Below are 26,896 nucleotides of genomic sequence, written 5' to 3' on the forward strand. Positions count from 1 at the left end.
ACACATGTTACACAATATTATTACTTGAATGATTACATAACTTTTAATTTCTTACTAGTTTATTAAATCTCTTTTGCTTTATTATGTTTGTCTCTTCAGGTTGATGGAGGAGGTGGTGTGTGGTGACGTGAGGAGAGATCACCGCCCCACGTAGTCATGGGCAACAAACTGAGCTGCTCTTGCGCTCCTTTGATACGAAAAGCGTACAGATACGAAGATTCACCTTGGCAAGCATCCAGACGTAGAGACGGACACCTTCTTAGGTAATTTTGATCTCATACTTAGGTATGCTAAGTTAGGTTCTCCCTATTAGTTGGGGCATTGTGTTACAAATTTTGAATCAAAAGGCTTAAGCTAAATTTCAGAATTTGATCCTTTGATCCAGTAATTTAAATTTACTGGAAATTGACTTCAGTAAATGAAATTCTAACTACCTGACTGAACAGTCAAGAAACAAACTGTTAATTAAACTGTTCTGCATTTTGGAAGCTAGAAGAACTTTTTTAAATCAAAATGGAACGAAAAATTAAACAACAATGCCATTAGTCTAATTTTAAAAAAAATATATTTCTTTGAAAAATTAAAGAAAAGTTAAAAAATTCGTAAGCAAAGTAATGAGATGTTAAAGAAAACTAGATGTCTTCTTGGATCGAAGTTCAAAATGCTCAAACTAGAGCTGAAGCAAATGAGTTAATCCGAGGTTTGCTATCTCGGTAAGCCTTAGGTTAAGCTAAATTCAGACATAAGTAGCTAGTCATAATGATTAATTGCCCAGCTGGAGATCATAAGACAAGGGGCACCTAAATCCATTGTTGACATCTTTGGTCCACTTAGGCTTTCAAGTCACTTCCTCCCCTAAAGTAAAGCGTAGTGAGGTGTTTTTTTTTTTTTTTGGGTTGATTGAGTATTGATGAATCTGTAGTTACAAAAAAAAGTTGTGAAAAAACAACTAAGGGACATTACGATGATTAAGTTAGAATAATTTCCATTTTCCGTTAAATTATAAACTTGAACCGTAATTTTGACATTTCTACACATAAAATTTCAGTTAGAAAGCAATGAAACTGAAATGAAACCTTAGAGTAGAGGAAAAGAATAAAGCTTCTCTCTCCAGGAACTTCCTTGAAATAGATTTTCATGGAATTTTCGAGAAAACTAAAACGTCACAGTGGATTTTCTTTTTTTTTAAATAACCACTTCCTTTTTGATTTAATCCAAATCCTGTGCTGATATACGCACACGTACTGTCGCAATTTAATTCAACCATTTTTTTGTTAACCTAATAAGAAAATTTTATTATTTTATCAGATTTTAATGTTTTTTTTTATTTCCGGCAAGTTCCCCTTCACCTAAATATATTTTTATCTAAAGTAAAGCCAGAGATTATTAGCTAGAAATATTTCCTTCGTAACCTAGGACCCAAAATTTGCATTTTAAACTTGATCCAACAAATTGTATGGAGTCTGCAAGAATTTAACAGCCTATTACTTAGTTTCAAGCAATATAACTACTCCATATTTCTTGTATTAGTCACTTAAAAGATAAAAACCAAAGAGGGAGCTATTAACATAAATCACGAAAGATTTTGAGATTTTGAGTTCAAATATTAAGAAGAGTTTGTAAAGTTAGTTATATGATGAGAGTTACATACTTTAAAAAGAGTAAATCCACTTTGGAAATAAGCCTTGTGTAAATCTTATTAGTTACACAGGAAATAGTTTGTGTTCAGCCCCTCTTTAGTTTGGCTTCACAATATAAACAACACTTCGAAAAATACTTGTAAGCCGCTTTAAACTCTTAACCGATAATTGTCAACAAAATAATCCGTTTGTTTTTCAGCCTTGTCAGAAATCTCTTCCGTATGTTCCCATACTTACGTTTTTCTTATTCTATAGTCAAGAGAAGATTTTTGCTGTCGTCCAGATTTTCTGTTTGGAATGTTCGCCAGAAAAATCTGGAGTTCCCCCCCAATTGCTCAAAAAAAGTTTTTACCAAAAGTGAGCGCTTGTATCCAGCTAGCGTAACTTAAGAAGAAAGAAATCCCTGCAAGTTCTTATTTGATGTACCCATTTCACTTAATCGTTATTCCAGTCTTTAATGATTTTCTGAAAAACCGCCTACCAAAATTTCGTGAACCAAATGTATCTGTGATTTGTATTTGAATTGTTTTTCTAGGGAAATTCACTTCTTGGAGAGGAATTGTTTTCTGACAGTCCAATCTTTTCCTTTCTTTGAAAATTCCTCGAATGTGGAAGTATTTGATTTTGATTGATTTTCAATTTCTTGGAAATTGACTCCTAGGCTATTCTGTAATCATTTTCTTGTATAAAATTCGTTATAAATCAGCACTCGGCAAATATCGGGATAGGCTTGTCAGTAAGGTTATATTTCCAGTATATTGTACGTTCTAAAAACGTGTAATGTTCGCGTAAGTATTAAATACGACATAAATGTTCCGAATTTGAAGAAAAATTTATGCTTTAGAACCTTGTGAATAAAAGTATAAGGAAGTCTTGTGGGTATTCACACTAAAATATGTTTTTGAACTGATTGCATTTCCTGTTTGCAGGTTGTGGGCGGAGGTGTTCCATGTAAGCTCAAGTGGAGCCGGATCAGTAAAGTGGCAGCAGGTGTCTGAGGACTTGGTGCCAGTGAACATAACATGTATTCAAGACTCCCCAGATTGTGTCTTCCATATCACAGCCTACAACAGTCAAGTGGACAAAATACTTGACGTCCGGCTAGTACAACCTGGTCAGTTGGTTATTATTATTATTTTTGTTTGTTGAATTTTATTTTAAGAAATGAGACTTCCAGTTCCAAAAGAATCCCTGTCAAAAATTGTAACGAAATTGATTTGTTGGCACATCACTTTCTCTACTCATTCGACAAAAGTTTAATGGACCAAAACGGCTTCAAAAAATTGTTGAAGATATTGAACAAAACAAACTGTGCACTATACCTTTTCAGTTTACATTGACCAAACGATCTATTTCTATGTCGTGTACCAAAACGGTCCTTAACCACCCAAACAGATCAGACCACTTCTGAGCACGCAGGTTGTTTTTGGTGTAATTTCTGGTGAATTACCATCTTGACCTCACTTCATTGTTGCATTCCCCGGTTTTTAAAAATGTATAGGAGATGACAGTTGTTGCCAGCCATCACACTATCTGACCTAACGTTTTGGTGCTCAAAGAGACAGTCGCGGCCAACTATTGTCCTGAACGTTCCTTATTGAAGGCTAATCACGATTAGATTAAACAATTGATCATTTTATTGCGCAAATTTACTGAAGCACAAATCTCCAAACGTCAACGTTTTTTGAAAATAGTTCACAAATCATGAGGCACTCAGTTTTCTGCAATTTCACCTTTCCAATGAGCTTTAAATCTTCCATATCGTGTAGTTCTACCAGTACGAGGTCAAAAACTCCTGACCGAAGTTTCTAGAACCAATCTCTTGCCCCAGACCCTTTCTCACTATCTCCACTGGTGCTCTAAACAGCAATATATATTTTTTTTCGAGCTGTCCCAGCAATGCTTTAGCGACGTCATAGTTGGAACTCATTATAAAGAAGTTTGTCCTAAATTGTTTCCTTGACAAGATCTTTAAAGGTAAATGTTTCATAATAAGATAGTGTATCGATAATACTGTACGGAATAATTCGGAAAATCGTTTTCATAACTATGCTGCCATATAACCCGGAAAACATTCTTCCCAAGCTAATAGTTTAATAAATGTTTCAGGAACTCGTATTGGCCAGGCGTCAGAATGTTTTGTCTACTGGAAAGATCCAATGACCAACGACACATGGGGGCTCAACTTCACATCGCCTATCGACGCAAAGCAGTTCAGAGAATGTTGCGTAAGTTTATGATAGTAATTGTTCCTTATAAATATTTTAAACTTAAATTTTTATTGTTTTATTGGCGCTAATTATATTTATTAAAATGTTTTATTTCTTATTTTTCACACAGTCACCTTCTTTCAAATTCTCACGAAAAGCTTCGTCTTCCTACTCCTTGAAGCTGGAGCCACCCAACAAACAGAACAAAGTGAAGACAAAACGAAAACCATTGTCAACGCCGGCCAGTCCCAGCAGATCCAGAGAACCACAGTGTACATGTATGACTGCTGACCAATATGCTAGATTGAGAGCCCAAGATCCAAGATATAGGGGTGAGTTGCATCCAACAGTAGACCCAAAAAGATACTCTTTTTTGCTGGCTTCAAAAGAGTGCGCATCATCAACTTCATCTAGTTGCTGTTGTTTTTTGTTTTTTTTTAAATTGCCTTCATTTGCTTTTTTTTTCTTTATTTTTAGGTTAGTTTGATAATTTGTATTATAAATTACTGTTGCCATTCAGATTTTTGACAAATAGAGGTCAATATGTGAACTGTAATTGATTATAAGTGAATTCATTCTTTCATCAATGTCAAAAGTGCTAATCACGCCCTACTGACAGCGCAATCAGAACTAGCTCTTATGCTTCGTTTGTGATAAATAACGTAACATAATGTCAGAACGTTTGTGCATTCATTGACTACGTTACGTTACAGAGTAAAGTCATTCGTTCTGATGTTCTCTTAGGCCTTGTGACCTAAAGGGTTGCCTGGAGCACCTTTCCGGGCTAGACAATTCGCTGTCCCTGTAACCCTAATGCCCTGAACACTTAGCCGTCCTTATTCAGGTACTTCAGTCAGGTATTTTTGAGTAGTCCTTCACAAGAGAAGGCTTCACAGGAAAGTTAGTGGATGGTCGCTTGGCTGACCAAAAAGTTGACGTTCATGGAATTGAAACTATTGTTCGTTCTTACGATTTTGGCTGTACAAAGATGTATTATTGCAAATGGTGTATACATCTGTTTGCTCGTTTTAATAAAGTTTAATGCTGGAAATTGTTTTAATTGCAGAATACATTGGCTGCTATAAAAGTTGTAATTCTGTTGAAAAGAGTTAGTGATCTATAATAGATTTAGCCAAGTCCGAATAACCAATAGAATTGTATTTGATTTTGAATACATAGAAATGGAGTACATCTCTGTGTACACGAAATAGATAAGAACAGTTATTTGATTAAAATCATTAGATCTTTAAAGGACCAATTAGAGGTCATTTTTCTGGTGATGTTATGGGGAGGGGGTTCTAAATGACCTTTATGATCTTTGGTAGCTAGCTGAAAAAACGGAAAAATCCTATCTTCCTATAAAGCACTGTTTTCAAACGTACCAAGTGCTATTCTAGAAGGGTGTTTCTGTCAGGCTTATCAGAATGGTTGCGTCATACTCTTGTAAAAGATTTAATAAATCCATCCCATCATTTCTTGGGGAAATCCGCTGCATGCCGCTACACATTCAAGGCTCAACTTCATTTGTTTATTTCTTAAGCTACCAAGTTAAGCAGCATTTTATTAAGCTCCAGTTATATTATGTAACGTTTATTAAGTTATATTAAGATGTATTAAGTTTTATTAATTATAATTTTTTTTAAATTATAACTTGGTGCGATCTTCTAAATGTGATTGTTTACCTTTTTTTTAGGTAATTCAATAACTGTTAAATAAAAGATGATTAAAATAATTCTCTTTAACTATTTTAATTTTGAATAATAAAAAGTTAATTAATTTCAATTTTAGCGCATCGCTTAATTAGGATGGTTAAGCAAAAATTACCTAACCAGAAAGAAAAAAAGGTAGCACCAATAATTATTTTGGATGTTCTGTGTTTAATATTTTTACAGGTCAAACCTATCTGTACTCAGGTTCATCAACCTTACCACGGGCGACGTCACGAGTTGGTGACTCTAGTGACGGACGAGTCTCAGCACTGGGTGATAAAGTGGCCGCGGCAACTAGCTCTACATCATTATATGATAATGTAACCTCGGCGGGTGGCGGAAGCGCAGGACAAAGTACATGCGGCGGCGGACCAACCACGGCGACTGCTTCCATAGTCAAAGGTAGACAGACTCGAGAGACGGGCACGGGTACTAGTAAAATCAACAATGGAGGTATTTCTGCACAAGCTCAAGCACAACAACAGCAACAAGTTTCGCATACGGCAGGATCACAAACCGAAGAAGTGAGTGCAATTTAGTAAATTGTTGTTTCCAGTAACCTTTGTTGCTAATTAATTACTTTTTCTTAGTAAGCCAAATCGCGATTGTGTCAAATTTCTATATTGTAGTTTTAAATGGAAGGACACTTTTTGTAATCCGCGGAATCTCGATTGTAAGGATTTTCCAGATATTGGTCTTAAAACCAAATTTGTTTTGCAGCACATTCAAATTTCTTTTGAGTCCTCTAGCCCTTTTGGTACTCCACTTCCTGATGTCAAATAATAAATGAGTTGTTTAGGATATCAAAATGTTAAACAAAAATTCGAAATTAGGATTAAATTTGACTCAATTTGATTAATCTTTTACAACTGCAGTAGGGGCTAGAATTAAAGTAAATTTAATCATAATTCTTGTCAAACTGAAACTACATCAGTTGGTAGCAATTTTTACTTTCATATTGGTGATTTCTTTTTTTAAAAAAATAAAAAACAGAATACTATATTACAGGGTGAGGAAACGCAGAAAAATGAGGGCACTCAGGTGGGCGTTAGTAGCGGTAAGACCAGCACAGGTACATGTACACCACGTTTGATCAAGGACAGTCAAACACAGTCCTCAGTAGGAGCACTTACACCTGGAGGAATGGCTGACGGTGTAGTGGACATGGTTAGAGAGGCTGAACTCAGACAGGCGAACAACAATAACATCAACAATCTTAACAATATCAATAATAATAGAAGAATTGGAAGCGGAAATAACAATAGAAAAGAAATGGGTACTCAAGGTAAAGTGATTCATTCATGAATTTTATTAAGTTCATTGGAAAGTTATTTTGATTTTGGGCAAATAATTATTGTTTTTGAAAGTACTGTACCCTTCATGGTGATATGTAAAATATAATCTTGCAGCAACAGATTTTTTTGACTTTTAACTGAAATAGTACATATTAAGGTCTCTGATTACGGCTAAGTAGTTTAAAATATGCCTTTCTCTTTCTCTGAACGTGTACGTAGTTATTATGTATGTAATATCCAACGTAACTTAAAAACGAATAATCGCTAAAAGTTGGCATTTGATGTATCGCTTAGGTGAAACCTAGTGTAATAATTCCTCAATAAAGATTTGCACAAAACGTAAATTTTGCTAAATAAATTTTCTAGTTCTAGATTTTCCTAAAAACAGCTCATACAACATTTATTAAAATACGAGGTAGTGTAATTAAACTCGTGTTTGCACCCTTAAATCCCTGTATATCTCATTAGTTCGCTCTTTATTGGATTATTGGTCCGAAATTTGGTCAATGAAATTAATCGTCAACTGGGTGATTGCTTATTGAAAAAACCTAATTTTTAGCCAACCAGTTTTGTGAAATAATTTGGTAGACCTTTTTTTTTTATTTAGCATGGAGAGTAGTCTAATGAGATTTGCAGAGAATTAAGGGTAGAAATATTGTTAAAATTATAAGAGGTACGGAATTAGAGGCTTTATTGCATGAATATCTACGTGAGCTATAAATAAGTTGAGAGGCGATAAGAACTACAAGCCGAAAACAAACCACACTGATGTTTTTGCAAACTCCGCTGTTTTTTTTTTCCCCCTGCGACTACTACACTTTTTTAGCCGGTCTGCTGCACCCTTCTCACAAAACCAATAAATAAATCTGTTAAAAAACATGTCCATTGTTCAATTGCAGGAGGTCGTGAGATGTCACTAGATTCGAACACCCTGAAAAGGATGTTGAAGCCAATCAGCTCACTCGAGAGTCCTGTCACAAGTCCAGAGATGACTCGCAGACGATACAATTACTACAATCATTATCAACAACACCAACACGGCAACAACAATACCCGCAACGTCCTTTCAGAAACGGAATCTGGCGGCGGACGGCACAGGACCAATCGTTTTTCAGGTTTTTCTTTACAAAAAAGATATTCAAATAAATTTATATTATAGTTCTTTTTATTCGTTATCTTTGTAAATAATTTAGGAAGATTTTTTTTTTGTTCATCTTCTCTTCCTCTTCTTTGCACTCTGCTATTTTTATGCTAGGGCAATTTGATTTTGTTTTCTTTTTCTTTTTGAGAAATAATGCAAAACATGATTACAGTATTCGTGGCTATCATCCCGGTTAATGATAAAAACGGATTTTCATTTACGAACTCACTTTTGAATATAAACGTTTTAGAGAGAAATTATGTTCAAAAAAGATAAATAATAACATTCTCTGTTTGGAGAACTTCCTAAGGTACAAATCTAAGACAGATATCTCGTCACGATATGTTCAGAAATTGCGAGATGAAGAACATAAGTTGAAGCAGTTTTTACAAAAAAAATTCTCCGAAAAAAGAGAAATTGTTTGGATGAAACTAAATAAGTCAGGTCTTATCTCTAAACATAGAAATGTTTAAGACAAACCAAATTTTGCCAAAAATTTAACAAAATAAGGTGCAAATTCGAAAGAACTTAACAACGGACGACAGATCAAAGCCTCCTAAGATCAAAGCGTTGTAATGAATTAAATTTCAACATAAACTACTTTTTTAATTTTAAAGTTATAATGTTTTCACTTATTTATTGAAAATTTCGCGATTTGAATTTAAAAAATTCACTATCCTTCAATTTTTTCGTGACTATAATTTCATTTTTGACTTTGGTAACTACTATTACTTCAAAATCAATTCATCTTAACTCTTGACCTCCCTGTTAAGTGGGATTTTCTTTATGGATTTTCCCATACAAATAAAAACAAGAGACTAACTGTAATACTGCAATCAAAGAGTTTCTTAAGTATCTTTACCGTTAATATGAATGCGTAATTTTACGGCAAACACAGCGCAGCCAAATTTTCATTTTAGTTAAATTATTCAAGCATTTTTGTTAGTTTTATTTTGTTCATTTAATATTAAGGACAATTGATTTTTTCTAGATGTTTTTATAGTTTTAATAGGCTTAGACTTCAAACAACTTTGTAAATATGATTTTTATTTTTCTTTTAAATTAGTTATTACAATGTGTAAAATGCACTATATAATAAAAGATTCTGCATTGATATTACTTAAAGTAGAATCTTATCATAGAAGTCATTAGTAAGTTTTGCATATTACTTCCTAATTTCTAATTTCTTAATAATAAAAATCGCCATGAGGCTTAAAGTTTAGATTTTCCCCTCCTGCATTATAATTAGAAAAAAACTTTGTAGCTAAAAAATTGAATTAACTTATTTTGTGAATGAGTAATCATCATTTTTTTTTTTTGCATGGAGGCCAGAGCAGCAAATAAACTTTGATACACCAGTAACTCTCTGGAAAAAATATAAGTGTATTTATCAATTCGGTGAGTATTTTTGTGCTACGTGTCAAGAATTTATAAGAATAAGTGCCGAAGAAGTGTACATAATGGCTCAGCTTCCTCTGAAACATGGGTCATAGTACCTTCCCAAGTTCCAATCATGTAAATTACGACTTCCGGATACGTCAGACCACTCTTTTGATCGCAGAGCCTCTTCCCCACACGAGCATAAATTTGTCGGATAGCTTCTTCGGCAGAGGATTCTTGTTAAATTCCTACAGAAGACGATTTCGACTAAATCGAGGTTTTTCTTGTTATTTCTGAAAGGAAAATGTAACTTATCGTTTTCTTTAATCTTATTGTCCCTTAAATTATATCCTGGTTGTTATTTCCAACTAATTTTCCAAAACAAGAGATTTCATTGATTTCAAAAATTGTTATTGGATAGTTTGTGCATCGTGAAGTTTATCATAAAAGACACGTACATTATCAGCGCAATCATCACGTTTGCGTTTATTTGCGGGCTAAGAGGATAAACATGGTCCTCCCTAAATGGCTCCGATTTACTCTCGGAAATACATATTAAAGTCCAGTCCAGCGATGCGTATCTTATACATAAATTGCTACTTATCCTGTTCTTGAAAAGTGAGTGATACAACAGGTTAATGATAAATGAGGAAGGAGAATAAAGTGAATCAAATGAAGTGACAGTGGAAATTCATAAAACTATTCTTAGGAAATACGTTGCATTAAATGTGATGAGCCCAGCGGCTACCTTACCATTATAAAAGAATCAGAAGGCATATTGTCAAGGTAGCTAGCTGATGAACTATTTTCAAAAGAACTTTCATAAGATTTTGAAGAAAAAGACAAATGATATGAGAACAATTATCGATAAAGTTGATCTAGTAATTTCTTGTAGTGACCGTTATATTTGTTTTCTTGGCAAATGTTTTTGAAAGCATAAAGTTGCAAAAATAAAATCAAAAATCTAACCGAAAAAAGAGAGAAAATGCTTTTTCTTTTTTTATTTGTTTTTTGTTTGAATAGAACTTTCCAGGTGACTTAAAGAAATGTTTATTTTGAAGAATATACATAAAAAAAAAAACTTGATTGCGTAGACAGTAAGTGATTTCAAAAATTTTGTTCAATTGAAATGCTTAATTTTTGTAATTAAATTTGAACAAATTTATTGTTAGCTACTTTAATATGTTATGCATGAACATTTGTTTGTTCCAAATTTATTGTATTGTTCGAACAAAAATTTTTTTTATTAGTTTATGAATGGATGCTTGATTTCGTCCCATAAATTTATGCACGTCTTCAATTAAAGATAACGAATTTATTTTTATTCATCTACTTTTGTTATTAATTTATTTTTTGTTGTAAGTGTAAATTGTGACGGATTGTTGAAGAATAGTGAATTATACAGAGTTTTCCCATACTTTCAAATTCAAAATAGACACCTTTTGGCCTAAAATTAAAAACTGGAAATAATTTCGTAGATTAGAATTTTGTTCGGGTATCATAAATTTAATTTAGGATTTATATCTAGCTCATTATTATTATTTTTAATTAATTATTTTTTGAATAGAGTGTCAATCCATGTTGTTCCCCATTTTTAATTATTATGGTTAGGGTTGGTAAATTAAAACTTTTTTTTTAATGCTTCATTGATATTTTAGTTATATTTAATTAGTTGATGGGTTTCCACACATTCATTGCCTTTGCAAAAATGATTTTTTCTTAATATTCACTCATGAAGTTAAGTTTCAGTGACTTAGTGACTTGCCCAACGTTTATACTTCTTCTCTTCTACTCGGATCATCTCAGTAATCTCCCATTTCCCGTAGGCTCCGTTGGCCTTGGACCTTTCACTGAAGTATTTGATGTACAGGCTCCTGGCCCTAGGATTTCCACATTACTGTTTTACTCTCCCATCTTTGGTAGATAGATCCCCATCTAGAAATGTTTCAAGGTAGGATATTCCCCATTGTTTGTTTGTTTCCTACTAGAAAGCCCTTTGATTTTTCCCCCCAAAGTTTGGGGTGACCATTCATTTTGTAAAAAATTTATAAAATGATCAATTTCGCTCTTCTATTTTTGTTTTACATCTTTCTTCTGCTTGACTACTACTACAATCTATTCTAATTTGGCAAATTGAATAGAAAAAGATTAGTTTAGTGTTAGTTCTATTTCAGATTCTTTTTTTCATTAGGAATTAGGGGAATAATGATGAGAATCTCAACTTAAGACCCTGTACAGGCAGTCACAACTGTGGCTGAGTTAAAACATGGGTCATTAAATTTGTTGAGTACATTTTTTTGAAGTACTAAGTAAGAGAAAGGGTTGTTTTTTTAATCTTTTACCCAAGGCAAATTAACTTAAGGGATGATATTTTCATAGAACATGAATGTGCACTAAAAAAGTTCGAATCCTTACTTTTAGCATAAGTCATTTTACTAATTTGGGTTACTGGAGAGACAAGAAACAAAAATTTGGGTAGTAACTGTTTATTATGTCATTCTTCAGAGTTATTATCAAGAGTTTTTGTAACGAATAACATGTAATCTGACCCTTACAAACCCCTTTTTACAAAGTTGTTCCCCCGTTGTCATTTTCCATTTTCGTTTCATGTCTTCTTTTGAGTTTATTTTCTTTTTAAAAAAAGACCCTTTATCTCGATGTATTTAGCTGTTTAACTTGATTTTGTGTTTGTTTGTATATTTATGTTGAATAAAATGATATTTTTGAAGTTGCATGTTTTGGAAAAAAAAGAGAAAGTTTTAAAGATCCCTTGGATGGATCTTAAAATAAATAACTTAATTTTCAAATTAAAGTGAAGACAAAAAAAAAATAAAAATTGTCACACAGGGTCCCGTTCTTCTCATGAAATTGGCCGTGGTCAACAATCAGGTGTTAGCGGCGGTGGTCCTCGTTCTGGAAGCGGCAGTGTGAGTGGAGGCGGAGGAAGTGATTACGGGAGATCTCTGTATTTGGAACTAGCTGGAGGTGGGGACATGTCTCCGCCTAGTGACAACGTTCTGTTTGACAATCAATGCTACGCCACCACACCCAGTTCAAGCAATGGCAACTCTGATCTGGACCAGCCGCAGACCTCGGCCAGAGGTACGACAGGCTCCTCCCTGGCTCCCCTTAATGAACAAATCACTTTTATTTAAAATAGAAAGTTACACACAATATTCACCCACACCTAAGAAAGAAATACACAAATACTTAAAACAAAGTAGCTATTTTTTTTGTTGCTCAGCTGTTGCTTTTAATGATGGCAAATATTTTCGTTAATATTCTCATTTTATTTTTCAATTTATTAATAAAATTCAGTGAATAAAAAGTAAGAGAAAACCATTGGAAGACATTAGTTTACATTTCCAAATCCGAATTTTAGTCGCAAAAGTAAACGTGAGACAGTTGGCCATTAATACCAAAGACAACCAAAAAGGTGCGCATGATGAGCTCCGAGCAAAGACCACGTCGGTCATCCTTTCGCTCTGGTTAGCCTAGCCAGCCCGATAATGTCCAGGGGTAGGGATGTTAAAAGTTGGGTGGGCGAGTTTCCCCCAGTTTGAATTGTTGTTTGATTTTCCCATATTTAGTGTTCGCTGTTCCAGGAAAATCTTTTTTTAGCCTCCATTTTCTTTGCCTTACTCCAGGTAGCTTAGAATGCTAACTAATTCTTACTTTCTCTTAACCAACGCAAGAATATATATACAGCTGTACTAATTTTGAGTTTTCTGAGGGAATAAAGAATTTTTAAGGTCACCAGTACAACTGTTTTTGCTGATTGGTTACTTTGTTGTTGTTGTCTTCCTCAGGTTTGTCAAAAACCTGTCGTTACATAAAGTTCAAATCATTTTTACAGTTAATTTACAATTTTTAGTTAAAATTTACTGATTCAATCAATTTTCTTTGTCAAATATGTTTGGGGACACGAAAATAAGTGGGTATTATATTGAAACGGTGCATTGAAATATTACTTGACTCCTTTACGTACGTGTATGCCCTCTTTTTATTCGTGATTAATCAAAAACTAATAGTTGAAGCTTTCATTTTGGACTTTCTAGGGGGAATAGCAATACTGTCGCGAGTTCGCGAGTATTTAAATCGTTAATTACTTTTGTTCCAAGAACAACAAATTTTAGAATGTCGATCTATATAGAGGCTAATTTTATTTTGTGGTGCTTGATGAGATGATAAATTTATAAGCTGCTTTTAGATCGATAGATTTTATATAAGCATCGTAGAAGACCAGATGCTTATAAATATTTTTTCATTATTTTAAAAGTAGTCAATACGCTAATCTGGCGCTTGAAAAAATAGTTTGGTTGGCGTGGTCCAAAATATGCTTCCATTTTTAATTTCGTTAATAAGGAATCCTCAGATAATACATTGTAATCAGTTTTATCTCAGGCTCCAAAATTCTTTTAAAAAACTGTTTTATTTCCTACCACGGTTAGTTTCAAATCAGAATCATTTATTATTCGTAGATAAAAGATCTTATTGTACACATATTATTTTTCAAAATTAAACTTTGCACTTTCTAAGTCTTACAATAAACACTACAGTACAGAACACAATTATAAAACTACAGAAAACAAAGTTGCATGTTTTTTTTAAAAAAAAAAAGAAAATGAACAACAAAAAAAGAAAAATAACATGCCCCTTTTTCCCCTTTAAATAAAACTTACTAAAACGATTAGATTTTTTCACAAAATAGTGTTGCTGTCCGTTCTCACAATTAGTTGATGTCACCAATCTTTCACAATTCACTAATTTATTTATTCCACCCACATTCTATTCTAATACATTTATTTTCATAATTTATTTTAATTAATTTTTAACCTCATTTGTATTTTTGTTTTATTCTAATTTTACTAATTTGGAATGAACATATTGATTCCTTACTGCCCTTCATACTTTTTTACCCTTAGTCCCTAACCAAGTTTATGTTGTTATATTTATGACCAATAATTTAAAATACATATTTTGTTATTATTATTTTTTTTTTTTAGCAAGCATTTCCTCCCATTGAGAGTGCTCTGCACGGCTCTTGAAAAAACTAAACCTAGTTAACGTTGACCTGAAATCTTAGTCATCCATGAATCTGAATGAAATTCCAACATGCAAGGTCGGATTTCCCTGGATAATTTTTGTCTTTGACTGAAGATGCTGCAACGTACAACCTTCGGTCTCTCAAGAGATCTACGAGTATGTGATGTCATCGCTTTGTGTCAACCATTGACGAGGTGCTATTTGATGTTTAGTCCTTATTTCTGGGTCTATAGAATTCATTACAGTAACACTCCCATTAAGTTTCCTCCTTTACAGCGTCGTGTGTTACTGATTACTGAGAATGTAGCACTGTAATCCCAATTCCGTCATTGCAGATATAAATTTGAAGTTGGAGACACCCTACAGTTTTTTTTCTTTAGAGATTTTATTTTTTCTTTATTCTTTGATCAACCTATCCATAATTTCTCTGTTTAAACTGTGGTGACTAGAAATCCCCGAACAATTTAGAAAATGTCTGCTAAGGCAATGCGTCGTCTGCCTTCTCTTCCTTCTGTGTGTGTTCGGGTATTCAAAAGAGCTATTCGATACTCCTCTGAGCAAGGTCGTTGGAATTTCTACGTTCGTCAACTTCTCTTAGTTCTTTGCATCCTATTTACTGTGTATCTTCGTCCTTAATTCGTTAAATTCTTCTCCCCTTCAGCCCCTCTTACTGCACTGAAGACAATTTTGGTTAAACAAAAAATTTACTTATGATTAGAACGAATCTGTATCTTTGCATCTTGTCGCATCCAATCCTTTCTACCACAGTTTCCACCTTTTTGCATTAAAAATTACTTGTATGATTATTATTTTATTGTGTTATTTCATTTTGAATTTTCAGTTTTATTTTATCATTCATCAGTGTCATTTTAAAGTTTTTTTTTTTTAAAAAAAAAGAGAACAAAAACTTTGATAACCGGTTTAATTTTAAAATCATCTATTTGCAACATTAATTAGCCTTGTGAATTAATTATTATTTTATTTAAAAATGTTGATTAAACAAAAAATCTCTTTTAAAAAGTTGTAAGCCCGAAACGAACATCAGCCAACTGGGTGTGGTGTTGCGTTACTCTACGTGTTAACAGTTTTTTTTTTTTTAATTTTGTTGAAAGTGAATAATTAATTTTTATTTAACAAATTAACGATAATTTATTAAAAATAAAAAAAAGTTGTAAATTAATTTTAACGATTATGAATTCGTATATTGTACTATTTTTTTTGTTTTTTGTTTTAAATTATGGGTAGTTTTTATTTCTATAAATCTTTTATTGTTGACGCATGTTTCTTCTTGGCACATCGGCACTGATCTTATCAAAACATATAGAATCTCTTTTTTAGTCACGTCTTAAATTTTTTGTTTTGTTCAATTTTTATAATATGAACTTTATTACAGCACAAATCTATTTTATTTTATTTTTTTAAAAAGCTCTTGTGTTTTACCTAAATATTGTTTCTTTTGTTGTTTTGTTTTTCTTTTTATTTTTTGAAATTATTTATTTTCTTTTCTAGACGTAGTCTTTTCCTATAATTCAAATTTAATGTTATTTCTCTTTTTCTTTTTTTTTTTAAACAAATTCTCATGTTACTATTATTTTTCATCTTTGAATTAATCTTTGTGTTTAATTTTTCTTTCTAAATTTCTCTTACTGCAAATAAGAAAAGTTTACTTTTATTTAAAAATTTAGAAATTACATTTTCAACGAAAAGTAGGAAATTCCAATTTCGGTTAGTTGCTACCAGGGAACACTTAGCTTACGCTTTTGCCAGGGCTATGTAATCTCTAAAGAGCTAACGTCATCTCTGAATTAAACTTGGTTGATCTGGAGGTGTGCTTTGCTGTTCAGTTAAGTTTTTCAGTTTGTTTTAGTTCTTTTCTTTTATCGGTTGATTTATTCTCGTCAAACATTGCACTGGATAATCTTTACTGTATTTTGGCTACTTCTCCGTTGTGATCTTGATATCCGTTTTGAGCATATAGATGAAATATTATTGAACTACTTTTAAACTGATAGGATGCTGTAATGTCGCTTATTAAATTAGGACAGGGACTTTTTTTTAATTTTTATTTTTTGGTACATAATTTTATTGTACCAAATTTTTGTTTCATAAATTCCATTCATAAGAAGTATTATTGAAGGCGACACCTCCTTGGTAAATTAAATTCGTGATTTTTTTTACCTTCTTTAAAAAAATTGTCATAGTACAGTTGAAACTCACTGTACAGTTCAAGATTCTGGCCGTTTAATGAATAATTCGCTTTTAGATTCTTTCAGACGATTCTATTTCCTTTTCCTAAACTTTAATAGTTTCTGCACTGTGTTATGGAATCAGTCTTAGTCGGTCTGGGTAGAGGGCGGGTATCTGCTAGGTACCGAGCCTTTCAGGTGACCATCGAGTTATTAGCAATTTTTATAAAATTCACTCGCTCGGAAATTATTTTTTTGTCTTATAAAATAGAATTTGGTTATTTGAATTTTAACTGCAGTAAGAAATGTTTTTTTAGTTTATATTTTATTTTTTTTAAGCTATAAAAGTTTTTTTTTTGTAATTAATAATTTTTAGTTTGTTGAATTTTATGTTTCATTGATTTTTGCTTTGCATATTAAATAATAATTTAGCCTTAAAGCAATTATTTTTTACACAAATGATTTAAATAAAAATGGATGATGGAAACACACAGTCCAAAACAAGAATTTCTCGCGGTTTCATGTGACTTTATTTTTGCTATTTGTTTACTAATTACGACTGCTATTTAGAAATCTTAAATGAAAGTAAAATATTTTTGTTTTAAAAAGTTCTTTTCATGTTTCTGGATACTTACATCCCGAGTTTAAGGGGCGATTTTTGTGTAAGGAATATTGTTGCTGGGTCCCTATTCGGTATTAGGCTGACCAACACTACCAGTTTCGCTACCATTTTGGCTCCCAAAGATTTAGTCATCGCTTAGCCTCTTACGTGAATTGGATCCTGTTTTTTGCAATACGCTAGCCACTTAGTCTCGAAATAGTTACATGTATTATATTTTAGGTAATTTTCTGTATAAAAAAATCGTCCACGTTTCCTTCTCCTGGCCCAAAAATATTTAGATTTGATTAATGAAACTTATCTTCTTAAAACTTAAAAATTTTAAATCGCATGGCGAATTCAGCTTTTTAAAGGTAATTTTTCCAATCTCAGTGTAGTTTAGGCTTAGATAAACGGAAATCAAAATTGATTCTGTGTCAATTCTTGGGAACATTCTTCTTCAAGGATTGTTCGACCATTTTCTTCAAAATCATTGTTATCTACATTTTAAATGATATTTTCGGATCGATTTAAGAAAAAAAAAAAAGTCGAAAAGTCTGCCTGTGTGTTTTCCATCACTTTTTTTTTTGTCGTTTTCCCCCTTTCCTATCCTTGCCCCTAGGGGCGGCTTTGACCTGACCGTGTCCGCAGGGTATGGAGGCAGGGACGGTCTGGGTACTGTATCAACACCGAGCTCACCCACCAGTCGTCTACTTATGGAATATGAAATGCATTTGAGGAATACCCTAGCCAAAGGTATGGACGCGGAAAGCTATTCGCTGCATACGTTTGAAGCACTGCTAACACAAAGTATGGAAAATTTAGGTAAGTCAACAAACTTCAAATTATTAAAAAAATATGCTTCTTTTGTTTAAATATTTTTATTATTTACTTTTAATCATTCAAAAATTTCTATTTTTATAATGTTTTAGAATTTAAACATATAATTTCAACCATCACTTTTTCTTTGTTCATTATTTGAGTTTAATTTGTATTTGAGTTTGTGTCAAGAAGAAATTTGTTCTGTTATTGAAACTTAAATTATTATTTATGCTAAGTTACAAATTTACTTTCATACTTCGTTCCTTCTTCTTCCTACGTGTTAAAGGTTTACCGAATAACTAATTAATTTGACCTTCAGTTTTTCTCCATTCTTTTAATTCCGAAGAATACAATTCAGATAGACTACTAGAATATATTTACCTCTCTCTTGTAAGCCTTGTTCTTGCTCTTTCCATCATACATTTCCCTGGGTAATCGAGGTTTCTGCCTTTGATTCACAAATCCATCTTTAACGGTCCTTCCTCAATAAATTCTACGAGGGGTGCCAAACGAGTTGAAGTTAAATTGCTGAACTTTAAGTTCAATATTCCTTCTATTCTTTCCTTCAGTTTTCCTGAATGTTCAGGTGGGCCTTTGTAATTATTCCACCGTACTCCCAGCCAATGAAAAAAGCCTCCTAGATTTTCATGGGAAGTTCTAAAAAGAGCGGTTGAAGCCGACATTTAGAGATAGCTAATTCTGTGGTGCTGGCTACTACACTCGCTACGCAGTGAGCTGATTTAAAAAACAGCTACATGGAGCAATTTTTACCAACCTCCAAAGGCTCCCCAAAAGGTCTTAAGAATGGAAATCCAAAATTAAGAGAACTGGAGGCTCTCCAGGAAGAAAGAAAAGAGTCTGAACGTTCAGATGGGGTTTGAATAAAAAAAAACATGACAGAAATTAGCCTTTTATTATCAGAGTTCTCCCTTCTGCTTTATACAATCTAGAGACATCCGGCTATAATTTTGAGAGTGACTATTTTGCGGCGAGAGTTAATAAAAATTGAAATTCATGCTTAAAGCTGATAACCTTTTGATAATTTCGCGGAAAATTAACGAATAAACCATCTTAGATTTTTATTTATTTGTTTAAACATAACAAAAAATTAAATCCCGATATTATAAAATGAAGCGTCTTTAATAATAAATTTTCAATTGTTTTAATAAATGTGATGAATTGTTACAGAGTTTGCTGAACAATTGCCCACATCGAATGCGAGAAGTCCTTACCCTAGCCGAAGAAGTAAGTCTAAAGATTTTGATTTTTTTTTACTTTTGATTGAAACTGATTCAAATGGCTTGAGCAAAGGAGGCGATTTCTTTAAGATAGAGCCGATTAACATCACCAAAAAAATTCTTGTTAAATTAAACCTTGGTTAAATGGTTTTTGATAAAAGCAACTCATTTTAAAAGTGGTAAATGCTTCTCGATTTTTCCACTTAAGAATAGGCTTAACTTTTGGGGATTTGGTGCTACAGGAAATTTAATTACAATTATCAAAAGAACATTAAATATTCATTAGGCCATGTGTTACCATTGTGCCATTAATAATCTTATAGAAGTGGATTCTGCTGAATGATACTGATAATTATTGTTAATGATTTAGGCGTCAGTGGATCCATGAACAAATCGTCAACCCTACCGTTACCTCATCGCCTAAGTCTGGAGAGACCGGCATCAAGCGCAGCTGTTTCAAGAGATGGTTACTATAGCGACAGAAATGACTTGGCCAGAGACCGTGGTTATCTTTCTGATCACAATACTTCCAGGTATATTTCTTTTTTGTTTTTGTTGTTATTCTTTAAACCTTATTCTTGTTTATATTTCTTTAGAAATTTGTCGTTCCTTTGTTTTTCAAATTGAAACAAGATGAAACAAACAGAACTTTAAATGTTTTTTTAACTACTTACTTCTTTGTTTTTGTTTGAGTTCCTATTTACCCGAGTAGATATCAGAATTATATAAAATTTGGTATAATAATTTTTGTTTTATTCTATAAAAACTTCTTTGTACCACCTCATTTGTGTTTTTCCAAATAATTTTTGTATAATCTCCTCTCTCCCACATTCGTTCTGTTCTATGGAGAGTGTCTGTGACATAAAAAGAATAACAGTTTCGATTGCATAATAATTTTTTCATAAAGAGGGAAGGTGCAAAATAAATAAATAAATAAATAAATAAAGTGACAAGAAGCTGCTGTTTTCGGTTGTTTTTGATCCTTTTTTTATGGACTATATTCCTTGGGAATTACTAGGATGTAATCTGGTCTACGCGTTCCCTTTTTCATTCTTCAATAAACTGTACAGCGTCATTATTTAACTACAATTTCTTATTAGATTCGCCTTTAAATTTCAATTTATGCTCCATCATTTGATGTATTGATACGCGTTTATTTAAATACTAATCACAACTTAGATATGTTAATATTATAGATTTAATATGGTTTGCTTTTTCACAAAGTACAAATCACAAAATAGATGATTTTTATTAAGCTTTGAACAGAAAATTAGCTGAGATCCTGTCTAGATTTTCTCGGTTTATCTTGGAAAGGATACTGGGAATAATCTCTTCCCAAATTCTGGAGATGTTTCATTGATCCTCTCTGTCATGAGCTTCAGTTCTCTACTATTCCACTACAGAAGCATCGATCAAATAAAATATTAACTATACTTTGCCTTAAATTTTAATTTAAATGATGATTATAAAATAATTTCTAGTTTCTAGGAATTTTGGTATTGCTATTTCGATTCGACATTTAATTTCGGTAACATTTAATGATAGTTACCCTAAAAATGTTTGCAGATGGCATTTCTGTAGTTAGGAACATAGCTTGTACAGAAACACTCGGCTGGGTTTACAGATAGAACTTTTTTGCGTTTCTAAATATTATTCGTAAATCAACAGAAATCATTTTTAAAATGGGTGAAAATAGAAGGTACCTCTGGTGGATGGTACCTTAACTACTCAACAAATCTCGCTGACTTCTTCTGGGTAATTAACTCATCAAAATCAGCGTGAAACAGAAATAAATCTACCACGACAAAATTTAAAGAAAAATTTACAATATTCATGAGATTCTGGCTGGAAGATTATTTTCTTGACAATGTTTTTGAACAGCTACAGCCGTTGTGCTAGCTGTCTAGGTGAATCTGCAAGAGCACAATGGTTCAGACATTCAGATGGTTGGAGATCTGGAAGCTCTACTTTGGGTAGCTGTGGTAGTTATGGACAGAATTTGGGCGGCGTTACCGGAAGCGGTCCCGGCGGCGGCGGCGGCGGTGGTGGAAGCGGAAATCCAACTGCCGGAAGTGGTGGCACAGGAAATGCTACTACAGGTGGTCATAGAAGATCACCCTGGGACAGTCTTCCTTCGCTCAGACAAGAAGGTTCGCTCAATGATTCCGGTTATAAAAGCAACAGGGCTGATTCCTTTGAACAGAGGTATTTATAGTTTCAATTTTTATTTTATTGTTTAAATGTATTACTCTTGTTTTTATTTGACAGAAACATTATTTCATTTTATGCCACAGACATTGTAACTTTGTATTTTGAAAAAAAAAAATCATTATTTCACAAGCTTATGTTTTTAACTTTTATTTATGTTTGTTTTGTTTTATGATAATTTGTGTTTTTACTCTCCTTGTTTAGAGAGAGAGAATTCCCCTAGATTTGTCCACCTCTTAGTTTGCTTTTCATTTATTACCCAGATTGCATGTTTTAAAATTACTTTTTTGTTGCTTTATTAATTTATTTTTGCCTATTTTTTCCAGAAGTTTTTGTTTCACAATTATATATTTATTGGATGCATTAAAAACGAGCTTAACAAGGAATATATCAGTAGCAATGCTGTTATGGTTGACAGATTTTTTACTATCATAGCACTTTACCTGGAGCAATTACTGGTTTCCAGAACTTAGTATACTTTTTTTATATTTATTTTATTTATCTATTTTTTTGCTGCTTTTTTTATGTATGTATATATTTAAAAAACAATATTTTATTTCTAACTAACGTTGGTCTAACAAGTCAACCGTTTTAACTCCTTCTTACACGTGCCTTGAGCTCTTCTGGGTACGGATAAGAGGTTTTTACGAATTAGTATTGTTGTCTGTCTGTCGGCATAACTCAATAAACGGAAAGTCACAGGGTATTAAAATTTGATACTTGGATTAGGGTGTCTCAATGGCAGCAAGCCGCTCGTGAACACTCTATTGATAAAGGTTTTTCTTTTGAGTTCTACTGATCAAAGACAGATCTCAAAACAATGTTAAAAACCAATTTTTTTAGTTAAGAAGTCCTCTTATTTTGGTATTACCAGTTCAAATCGCTGAAATGCAAATCTCTATGGTTCCAATAATCTTTTTGAGGCTGTATAGAAAGTAACTGTAGTCTTGATAAAAATTAAAACAAATCTTCGTGCAAAACTTCGATTTTGTGAGTTAAAAAGTTTTCTGATTAGTCCGACGTTAGGTTATGTAACTTAGCTCATGAATAATTGAGATTTTTTTTTGAAAAAAAAGTATTGTTTAAATCAATCAGACATGAGCTTAGGTCAACATTAAAAGGTTGATTTTCAAATAACTTTCAACAGAGAATTGCTCATTTAAATCAGAATTACTTAAATGGTAGCAAAAGAAAAACAAAAAAAAGAATTAAAAACCTGAAAGGAGCGTCTTTTAATAGTAACGAGATAATTTTATTCTCATTTCATTCATTTTTAAAGCTATAGCAGTGGTATGAACAATTTTTTGGGATAATTCTGTTAATTAGGGCGATTGGTTAATGGAAAGTGCCACTTCAATGTAACATACGTACACTCCTAGCACTTTCTCAAACGAAAATGACGAGCCTTTGTGAATGAGAAATAAAATAATGTAACTTGTGTACTCGAGAAAAAAGAGACTTCCTCTTATATTTCTCAAGGTCCAAACTTATACATATTTTGAGTTCGTATAATTGTACATATACTGAAAAACAAATTAAAGAGTTCAGAGATTATACTGAAAGAGTTAGTAAGTTCAGAGTTTGTGGTACCGTTCATTATACTCAAAAAAAAATTGAAGAGTTAAGAAGTTATGATATTGTACTGTTAAATTTAGTAAGTAAGTTAATAAGTTAAGAGTAAGTGTAAATTAGTTAAGTTAGTTTTTCCCCAGTATAATGAACGATTTTATAAACTCCGAATATTTATGAGTTTTGATCTTTGAGAAATTTTGTTTTCTCGAGTGTAGGTTCAATTATTTTATTTCTTATTTTCAATGGCCTTCGTTTTTATTCATTAATTTTTTTCCAGTGTACTGTACGGTTTTACAAACTCTGAATACATATTTATGAGTTTGGACCTTGAGAATTGTAAGAGGTAAGTCTTTTTTCTCGAGTACATAGTTTCAGTTATCTTTATTTCTTATTCACAAAGGCCTTTCATTTTCGTTTCGAGACTTTGTTCTTAGGAAAATATAATTTTTGTAAATTTCTTGAAAAACTGCTAGCTTTAATTATAAGCTATTCTTTGAAATGCTATTTCGGCATTGTTTAGGTTTTATCAGCTGTAAACATTTAAATCAGTATAAGACATTTTACTGGTTGGTGAAATTAACAATATAAGAAAGTATGCAGATAAAGGGAAGGAGTACCCTTTGCTTTAGTAATTAAAATTGTAGCTTTTAATATTGCTTTAAATAACCATAACTTTAATTGAAGTTCAACCCTTTAATAATAGTTATGTTATTAATAATCGCAAGTTTTTTTTACTAGCAGGAAACTGTGGTGCTTCCATTAAAAGAGCACGAATTTAGATTAATCATTATTATCATCAATTAATATCAACATTGACCCTTCCAGAGGAGTATTCGATCGTCAAGATAGCCTGAGATCTGATTATATGAGTGATCGAGAAAGTTCGAGATATGGTATCGTGCAGCAGGCGTCAATCGAGAGCACCGACTCCAGGCTGTGTTATCTAACATCATCAGAGGTTAGTGAAATATAATTATTTATTTCGTAAGTTATCATTATTTAATATTTGTTTAGTTATTTTTTGGTACTTATATAGTGTAAACCTACATGAAAATATTTTATTGGGGAATACAATCGAAATAGATTTTGTTTTTTACTAATTAAATTAACACGATGTATAGCTTCTTTAACTTACAAACAATAAATTTCTTTAAAAGCACCTTTTTATTGCTTCTTAAGATTAGTTCTAAAGCGTACCGTCCGACAGCACCTGGTGTCTTGTTTCAATTTACTTTATCGATTGTTAGGTAAGGCTTATAAAATATTATTTTGCAAATTAAAAATTAATCATTCCTTTAAAACGTTTATAATAAAGTCTATATTATAGAATAATGAAATTGGTAGTTTAAGGATTACATTAAGAAAAAAAAAAATTGCAGTATATAGCCTCATATTAATAACAAAATTTGAATCTATTCTAGAATTGATTAATATTAAAATTAAATTTAATTGGAAATAAGAGTCAGCTAGAAGATAGAATTCCCAAATTTTCTTTAAAATATAGGGCATAATCCCTCGTTTACAAGAGTATTTTTTTTTTTTTGCAACTACGTAGATTTAATGTATTCCATGAAAAAAGTCAAAATTGAGCAAAAACGTCATTTTCAAACAATTTAGTGCCTAAATGCGTAAATAAATTTTCATGAATAAGGTGTCATTCGATTCGGAATTTCATGTAGATGTGCCTTTTGGCAGTCTATTCGCTTTACTTGGTTAAGGAAGTTTGCCTCACTAAAAAGAACCCTTCTAAAACTATTATTATTAATTACTCTGTAAAGCTTAGCCCAAACTTGATAAAATTTTGCTGGAAGCAGATGTTAAAGCTTGCCTATGTAACAACATTGCTGTGAGTTACTGCTCTTACATCCACAAAGGGGAAAGGATTGAGCAATGGTTTTAAATTATCGATACGTTTACCGATTTAGATGAATCCAAAAGTACTAACGGTTTGCGATATTAACTATGTAGATGCGTCTCTTGGTTGTCACTATGCTGTACTTAATACGGGGCCTCCTCTAAACCCCGGTTGAAAAAGGTCGCTAGGGGCCGTTGGAGTGATTCATAACATTGCATGCAGTAAGCTCAATTGACCATGATTATTAACTTAATTTACAATTTAATATTTAACATCTAATATGCCTACTCACAAGACTTTTTTTTACTAATACGTACTTTGGTTTTCTCGTAAACAAGAGTTTTTACCGAATGGTAGTACTTTAAATTACTCAGTACATTTTAATAAATATTTTTTAATGGGCAACTCACTAAACCAGAACATAAACAAGATAAGATACAACATTCGAAAATTTCAATGTAGAGAAAGAAGTTCCCTATATTTGAGCTAAATTTTGTATAAAATCAACATTATGGGGGAGAGAAGTTGAGTTGCAATTTGAGTTAGAAATATATATGTACATAAGAAAACTTAAATCAGATGTTTTGTATGCTAGTATATGCATTTCTATTTTATTTTTTCAGTAATTACCGTCATAATTATTTTTCGTAATGTTTTTAAAATGTGCATGAGTAGTTAAATACCTTTTATTACAATCAATCGAAGTTAAATGGGAGCGCTACATTTCACTGAACAAATATTTGTATATGAAAATGGCCAGCATAAGGATCTGCGTCATCTAATAAATTCTAAACAATATTAATGAAAATTTGATGCAGTAAAATTACTTGAATGATATCAATAATTGTTATAATTACGTTACTAATATATTAAATAAAAACAGAAGAATAATACAATACGAATGAAAGAAAATTGCTCTTTTCTCTTAGTAAGGGAAAATATCACTGATTTTTAGAAATCTAGATATTTCACGGCGATATTCTGTAAGTGTGGCATGAGTTACTTAACGAGCACAGGAAGACAGTTGAAGGAGAAGAAGCTAAGTGTGGAATAGTGGGGTGAATGGGTTGGTTGTGAAGGAAGGAAGTAAAGTAAGATGGTTGGTTGTTTGGAAGGCGGACGTAGCTGCTCATAGTCGATGTCTTTATGTATGTTTGTAACAATTTAGCCAGGCCATAAATATTATTGCAGACAATATGGTGTTTTAGCTGAACTTCTCACTTGCCTCTTGTTCTTCTTCCAGAGGCTAGCAAAACTATGGTGTAGCACGGTTGACTGGAGGCAAGTTTTTGTCCAACAAAATTATAGGGCTGTTTTTGTGGGGCGGAGTGCGGTGCAAGGTGGAGGAAGGTATTGTACTTTATAGGGTGGCGTGAAGTTCCTCTGGCTACTATATCAAGCTTGGATACCCACTTCAGAAAAGCTCCGCAAGATTGTGTTCTTTCCCGTCTCTTCTCATACCCTCCATATTTCTTAAGCCATGTTATTTCTGCAGCTGCCTTCTTCATTGTCGCTCTTGAAGCACCTCTTCTTCCTAAAACTGGTGTTCTGTTGTTTCACAGCTTCTTTTTTCTTTTTTTTTTTGTCGCCATTCATGGTGCAAACGTTTTTGGAGTCTCAGAAAGAATGGTAGACCGGAAGTGTTCTTTTCTGAATATTTTTTTTTTTTTTTTAGCTTTTAGCATTTTTTCGATAATGCAATTTTAGCAAATGAATCATTGTACCTATGATTAGAGTACATTGTTCTGTCTCGTACATCTATCATGTCTGTCTAATTATCTCAATTTGAAACATTTATTCAGGGGACTCAGGGAAATATAGGGAATTTGATCTTTCCTGTGTATTGTCGTTTTAGTACATTGTACGATTCTACCACTTCTATAATATTCATTAAAGTCAAACTTGTATGAAGTGTTAGAACATATTATTTTGGAGCTTGAGGAGAATCTTTACTCTGGATTAAATAGGGAAAGAAAAATACCTGTTTGTCAGTATG

General features: G+C 32.5%; 1 protein-coding gene across 4 annotated transcripts in view; it reads left to right on the forward strand.

Annotated features, from left to right (window-relative positions):
• The window catches only part of sif (guanine nucleotide exchange factor still life), a 487,274-nt gene that overhangs the window by 29,119 nt on the left and 431,259 nt on the right, over positions 1-26,896 (forward strand). For 2 of the 4 annotated variants that reach the window (XM_074126178.1, XM_074126179.1), the window contains exons 2-14: positions 100-263; positions 2,570-2,754; positions 3,750-3,868; positions 3,981-4,182; positions 5,743-6,083; positions 6,568-6,844; positions 7,754-7,969; positions 12,223-12,477; positions 17,857-18,030; positions 19,216-19,272; positions 19,636-19,798; positions 21,147-21,470; positions 23,871-24,003. In XM_074126178.1, coding sequence (XP_073982279.1) covers positions 157-263; positions 2,570-2,754; positions 3,750-3,868; positions 3,981-4,182; positions 5,743-6,083; positions 6,568-6,844; positions 7,754-7,969; positions 12,223-12,477; positions 17,857-18,030; positions 19,216-19,272; positions 19,636-19,798; positions 21,147-21,470; positions 23,871-24,003 — 2,553 coding nt within the window. In that variant the 5' untranslated portion in view covers positions 100-156. The remainder of the gene's footprint in view (positions 1-99; positions 264-2,569; positions 2,755-3,749; positions 3,869-3,980; positions 4,183-5,742; positions 6,084-6,567; positions 6,845-7,753; positions 7,970-12,222; positions 12,478-17,856; positions 18,031-19,215; positions 19,273-19,635; positions 19,799-21,146; positions 21,471-23,870; positions 24,004-26,896) is intronic. The other 2 variants (XM_074126181.1, XM_074126180.1) reach the window with 2 other exon arrangements.

This window comes from Rhodnius prolixus, unplaced genomic scaffold (genome assembly GCF_049639745.1).
Source record: "Rhodnius prolixus isolate KJV_2025 unplaced genomic scaffold, Rpr scaffold_3, whole genome shotgun sequence".
NCBI lineage: Eukaryota > Metazoa > Arthropoda > Insecta > Hemiptera > Reduviidae > Rhodnius > Rhodnius prolixus.